The sequence below is a fragment of the Pocillopora damicornis genome, chromosome 14 (genome assembly GCF_964200805.1).
Source record: "Pocillopora damicornis chromosome 14, jaPocDami1.2, whole genome shotgun sequence".
NCBI classification, from domain to species: Eukaryota; Metazoa; Cnidaria; class Anthozoa; order Scleractinia; family Pocilloporidae; genus Pocillopora; species Pocillopora damicornis.
The window spans coordinates 3,501,257-3,507,904 of record NC_142683.1 but is presented as its reverse complement, the minus strand read 5'-3'; the positions used below and the strand labels follow the sequence as shown (position 1 = coordinate 3,507,904).

General features: G+C 44.9%; 1 protein-coding gene across 1 annotated transcript; it reads right to left on the bottom strand.

The window, feature by feature from the left end:
- Positions 1-378: 378 nt before the first annotated feature.
- LOC149034031 (uncharacterized) lies at positions 379-5,750 on the bottom strand. The gene is made up of 2 exons (XM_089193337.1): positions 5,633-5,750; positions 379-5,559 (listed from the first exon to the last, which is right to left on the bottom strand). The coding sequence occupies exon 2, from the start codon at positions 5,377-5,379 to the stop codon at positions 514-516; it is 4,866 nt and encodes a 1,621-aa protein (XP_089049463.1). The 5' UTR covers positions 5,380-5,559; positions 5,633-5,750; the 3' UTR covers positions 379-513.
- Positions 5,751-6,648: the final 898 nt, after the last annotated feature.

The following is a 6,648-nucleotide window of genomic DNA, read 5'->3' as shown; positions in this document are numbered from 1 at the left end:
CCGTACGAATCTCACTGATCGACACAACAATTATCGCCCCAATTTCTTTCATGGAACGCCTCCTTTATTAAATGTCGTATTTGACCGTGAAGCTAAAAATAATTGATTCACAAAATTAGGGACAAGAAATTAGCTATAGAAGCACTCGAGGTAAATTAAACTTACATTGTTGCCGGATCTGGCGAGAGTTGACACAAAAAGACCTTTTCTTCCTTCGATAAAAACGACAGACAATTTCTTTCTATTAAACCACGTGTGCTTGCGAAATCGATCAAATTATTGAATTTCACAATAGATCCGTTCTGTTTGGAAATGCGATACCACTTACGGAACGCGTGACGAGGCACCTGGTGTGACTTTTACAGATTATTAATTAAACGATTACTAAATCAAAACAAGGGATAAACCCGTGCCTTAGGGGCACTTACATGGCTCCCCTTGAAATCACCGTATTTCAAACAAAACGAAACACGATTAAAGTAACAAGTTCAGAGTTCACTGACATGTCCGTGTCTAGTCCTCCTTTTGAATGTGTTCGTTGAATGGCTCCCCATGCGGGAATCCCAGTCTTTCCTCTCTTGGCAGCAGCAGAACAAGCTTTTGAATGGGTCTTTCCAAAACTGATGGGGGGTGCACTCTCTTTCCAGTGCTGGAGATATCAGGGTCTCCAATCGCTACCTTGACACTACGCACCAGTCCATCGGCCTTATTGGGGTACGTTTCTATCACACGAGCAAGGCTCCACCGATTCCTCGCCTTGTTGTCGTCTTTAACGATAACTACGTCGCCAACTTGCATGTTACGGCGTGGTCTCGTCCACTTGGACCTCTCTTGTAAGCTATGAAGAAATTCCTTCCTCCAACGGTCCCAGAATTCGCATGATAAATGCTGGACTCGTCGCCAACGTTTCCTTGAGTACAGGTCTTCTCTTTGAAACACGCTAGGCGGAGGTAGAACTAGCTTTGCTTTCATTGTGAGGATATGATTTGGCGTCAGTGGAGATAGTGACCCTGGATCGCTTAGATTATCCACTGTCAGGGGACGGCTGTTCACGATCGCTTCGGTTTCACAAATCAGCGTGTGAAAGGACTCTCCGTCCAGGCAACTTGCACTCTTCTCCAGGAGGGCTGATAGTACACTGCGAATGGTCCTGATTTGGCGCTCCCATACTCCTCCTGCATGGCTGGCTGATGGGAAATTCATCTTAAAGGTTATCCAATCACAATTCTCTTTCAACATCTCAGTGCTGGTCTTGCCTTGATCCATAGACTGCAACGCTTCGCGGAGCATCTCGCTGACCCTCACTGACACCACAGCTGCTGTGAGTTCCAGACGTGGTATGGTGACCATCTTTAAAGGAGCTACTCTTGCTTTGCCCATAATCAGGGAACAGTGGATCTGGCCTTTGTCGTCTACCAAGCGAACGCATGAACACTGGCCATACCCAGTCGTGCTTGCGTCTGAGAAGTGATGAAGCTGTGTTGATATCACCGTTCCGAAACCTTCTGGTTTAAAGCATCTTCGAACGGAGAGATCTTCTAAGTGGTGTAACTCATCCCTCCATTTCAGCCAACGTGATCTTATGTTCTCGGGGATAGGGTCGTCCCATTCCACTTTACCTCTGCACAGATCTTGCAGAAGGCCTTTTCCTGTCAAGATTAGAGGTGCCAGAAACCCCAACGGATCGTACACACTGCTAACAGTGGACAGAATTCCTCTTCGCGTTAAAGGGCGATCTTGCATCACGATCCGGAACTTGAAAGCGTCTGACTCAATACACCAACTCACACCAAGCGCTCTTTCCATAGGCAGTTCATCCTTCTCGAGATTCAGCTCCTTTATGCCTTTCGCACGATCTTCCACTGGTATGGACGCGATAACTTCTCTTTTGTTGCTTGTAAATTTATGCAGGTTAAATCCTCCGCGCCGACACATCTCTTTAGTCTTGCGTATGAGCTCCTTTGCTTGACTTGTAGAAGGTACAGATTTCAGACCGTCGTCAACGTAGAAATCTTTCCTCAGGAACTCGGCTGGTTCGAGGCCAAACTCTTGCTCATGGTCATCAGCGGTCTTCTTTAGCGCAAAGTTACAACAACCAGGAGACGAACCAGCTCCAAAGAGATGAACGGTCATCCGGTATATCGTGGGCTCCTTGTTTACGTCGCCATCCTCCCACCACAAGAAGCGTAACAGATCTCTACAATGTTCAGTGACGTGGACCTGCAGAAACATTGCTTCTATATCTGCCATGAAGGCAACTGGCTCCCTTCTGAACCTCGATAGCACTCCAACAAGCTTGTTGGTAAGATCTGGGCCTTGGAGAAGATGCTTGTTAAGAGCCTCCCCTTTGTACTCCGCGGAGCAATCGAAGACTACGCGGATCTTGTCCGGCTTCTGAGGGTGGAAGACACCATGGTGAGGAAGGTACCATGTCTTTCCATCTTTCCTAACTTCGTCCTTTGGTATCTTCTCAGCATATCCCTTCTTAATCATGTCATTCATAAATGCCGTGTAGTCTTCTTTGTATTTCTCATCTCTTCGAAATCTCAGTTTCAACTGCTGGAGGCGATGGACTGCAAGCTTCTCGTTATTCGGCAGGGCTAACGATTCATTTCGTAGTGGCAATGGCAGTTCATAGTGTCCATCTGAACGATGGGTAATTCCTTCTTTAACCTTTGCCATGAATCTTCGATCATCCATGGAAAGGGTTTGTTGAGCCGCGTGCTTCCCTTCATTGAAATCTCGCTCGAACATTCTCTTAACTGCTTCTGGAGAGATGATCTCTTTTACGTGTGTCTCAACAACAAAACTATGGGAAGGTAATTCTTCGCTACCGATCTCCTTCACTGCAACTCTGTGACATAAGACATCCGAATCTTCTGTGGTTGTACTTCCTGTCACTGGACCAATGATGCCCCAACCAAGGAGGGTACGGATGGCATAAGGATCGCTGCTTCTACCAGGAATGACCTGCTTCGGCTTTATGGCGTTTGGACAGTTTGAGCCGATCAAAAGTCCCACTTGCAGATCGTTTTGGTACGGGTAAATCTTGTTGGCTAAATGACTTAGGTGTGGCCATTTTGCTGCCGACTCTGGCCTTGGGATCTCGTTTCTTCTCGATGGTATTTCGTTCCTTGAGTACGTCTTGGGAAGCTTGATGTAGACCGCTCTATCCATTCTTTCCACGATAAGACCGCTCACACTACGAGTAGGAACTACTTCTGAACCATGCATTGTGTTTAGCTTCAATTGAGTCTCGACTCCATTAACTTGCAGTTCTTCGAGTATGCTTTCCTTAACGAAAGTTCCGTTACTAGCTGGGTCGAGCAGCGCATAAATTACAACTTGTCTTTCGAGGTTGTCTTGGTGGTACATTCGAACCGGAACAATCATAGAGTTTGTGATGGCATCGGTGACTCCAGTAGCATTACAGGTACTTGTACAGCTGCTAGTTGCTTCAGCTGCCTGAACTACTCTTGCTTGGTCTTCACTACCTTGCTTGGGAGAAATTTTGCTTTCATCATGAAGGATGGTCGGGTGGGGCATACTACATGTCTTACACACCTTCCGGTTTCGACATCTTCTTGACATGTGGCCGTAGCAGAGACAACCGAAACATATTCTAGCTTCTTGGATAAATGCTCTTCTTTCTTTAACAGTCTTCTTCTTGAAACTTGAGCACTTCTCCAGATCGTGATGCTGACTGTTGCAGAATGGACATGAAGAACCTGGTGGCGGTTGATCATCGTGAGGTGTGGCACTTGTCAAGAAGCTACTTGTACTCTTGCCTTTTCTTCCATTGTTTCGCCAGGTTGTGTTCCTGTTGGTGTTGTTGTCACTGCTGCTACTGCTAGTGAACTCATCTTTCCTTGCTTCCTTGAGGGCTTCAGGTGAGAATACTGGGTCGGTTGCCGAGGCTGCTTCTTGTGTTACAAATTTGACAACGTCATGAAACGTAGAAAGTCTTTCTTCTGATTTTAACATCTTATTGGCAAAACGGCACCATTTCACTCCCATGTTACTTGGCAGCTTTGCAGTTATCCTTCTAAGAGTGTCCTCGGAGTTAAGGCCTTCCATGTACTTTAACGTATTCATGGCCTGTTCGCAAAGCACCAGGAAATCAGCAAACTGTTGCAAACGCGCGCCGTCCCCTTCTTTCATAGGAGGCCAAGCATTCAGCTTATCCTTGTAGGCCTGTGCAACGCGATAAGGATGGCCGAATCTTTCCTTTAATACCTTTCTAGCCTTATCATAGGAATCTGGAGAGTCGAGGTTAATGAAGCCTTGAATTGATTCCTTAGCGTTCCCAGATGTGAACTGGTTTAAATAATAGAGCCTCTGCTTTGGATTGCTCACTCGACACTCTATTAAACTTTCGAAGGCACTGATGAATGCTGCGTAATCGAAGTGGTTTCCAGAGAAAACCGGGGGCTGCTGTGCTGGGAGCAGACTCATTCTTTGTTGTTCGGCGACAAGCTTCACCACCGAGGTTAACTCGTCTGTTCTGTCGGAAATCTCCGGCTTTGATTCACGTGATGGTGATTCACCAGCTTGCGTGCCTTGGCGTACAACTGGGCCATTTGGGGGTTCAAAGGGCGGAGCCTTTGGGTTTAAGATCCCGTTATCTTGCAAAGGTTTCGTTTCACTAGGTTCCTCTTTGGGCGATAGCTTGGGTTTGACGTCTAGAATTGGTGTTTCATGCTTCGGGATCTGGGGGAAATCCTCCTGCCTTTCTTCTTCTTCGATTTTGCGCATGGTTTCTTCCTCAGCCTTTGCCTTAGCTAACTCCTTTTGCATTACTAGCTTCTTATACTCTGCTTCCCTTTCTAGAAAGTCCATTTCTACTTGAAGACACGCTGCCTTGGCCGCTGCCTTTGCTCTTCTAGATCTTACTGAAGAGGAGGAAGAACGCTTGGATAATTTTGACGAAACCAGAGACATTTTATCGCTTGTTTGTCTTTCTACACTAAGCAAGGCTTCGTTAATTCTAATGCGACATTGGAAATGTTCGCGATCCCGAATATCAAACCACTCGTACGCTTCATCTGCTTCCTTAGTGTCATGCAATTCCTTGTAATAATTGTGATGAGCGTCATTCATCCTATCCCTACACAAGTCTAGACTGTCACGCTCTTGCTCTAGGACTCTTGCGTCTAATTCTTTTATCGATTCGAGTAAAGAGTTTACCTTCGTTATCTGCCTCCTCAGAGCGACTCCTGCGGCCTTTCGCTCCTCAACAAGCCTTTCCAGGCGAAGTGACTCGCCCTTTTCGGTAGGGATTCTTTCTCTTCTGTCCCTTTCAGTCGTTTCAACGCCGACTTGATGGTCTTCGTTCTGTTCGCTCGTGACTTCTTCCATCGTAGGATTTGCCTGCGCCATGGCTATTGTATGCAGTCGACAAACTCCCGCTAATATCTTGAATTCCTCCAATCTTCACTATAGCGACGCTTGATCGCCGCTAGCTGGACCGTACGAATCTCACTGATCGACACAACAATTATCGCCCCAATTTCTTTCATGGAACGCCTCCTTTATTAAATGTCGTATTTGACCGTGAAGCTAAAAATAATTGATTCACAAAATTAGGGACAAGAAATTAGCTATAGAAGCACTCGAGGTAAATTAAACTTACATTGTTGCCGGATCTGGCGAGAGTTGACACAAAAAGACCTTTTCTTCCTTCGATAAAAACGACAGACAATTTCTTTCTATTAAACCACGTGTGCTTGCGAAATCGATCAAATTATTGAATTTCACAATAGATCCGTTCTGTTTGGAAATGCGATACCACTTACGGAACGCGTGACGAGGCACCTGGTGTGACTTTTACAGATTATTAATTAAACGATTACTAAATCAAAACAAGGGATAAACCCGTGCCTTAGGGGCACTTACAACATGTTTATGCTTTGATATGATGGAGTATTAGCGTAAGTTTGCGCTCTTTTAGATAAAACGGCGTGTTTCTCTCGCACATTTCCGGTTCCATTTCAAATTTGAACTATTCCACGAATGAAACAAAGCTGTTGATCGGCAAAACCAAAAAAAAAATGCTGAAAAGAATCGAAAAAAGACCAAACGCCAGAAATCACGCGATGTTGATAGTTGCATTGAGTTTGAGGCGTGTCATGAGTAAATCAACTAGTACTCAAAGAGTTGCAAAGACATTTCCCGGCTGACCGAAAGAATCTTTAAGAAACATGTATTTTGTTCGTCTCGTCACGAACGTAGGACAAAAAAAGCTGAGTTCTCTTAACTCTTTAACTTCCACGGGTGACCAAGACAGAATTTCTCCTTACAAGATCAATACAATATCAACCAGATAAGCGATGAGAATAAAGAAAAATATTAATTTGGGGATAATTAGTTGATCCAATACTAATTCTCTGATCTATCATTATAAGAATTGTATGGTTGACAGCAAGGAGAATTAAGAAATTGATCTGGGAGTTAAAGGGTTAAGAAATTGAACGTCAGTCTATCGGGTTCTGTGCTCCGATGCTCTCACTTAGCGACAGACTCTACAGTGAGCCAGACCATAATATCACAAAGCAGTATTATGTTGTAAAAATCGTTTTAAAGCCGTGCAAGGTTGTTTGACCTTTGTCCTTGTGAGAAACCATGGTGTGTGATTGATTAAAATGTTAT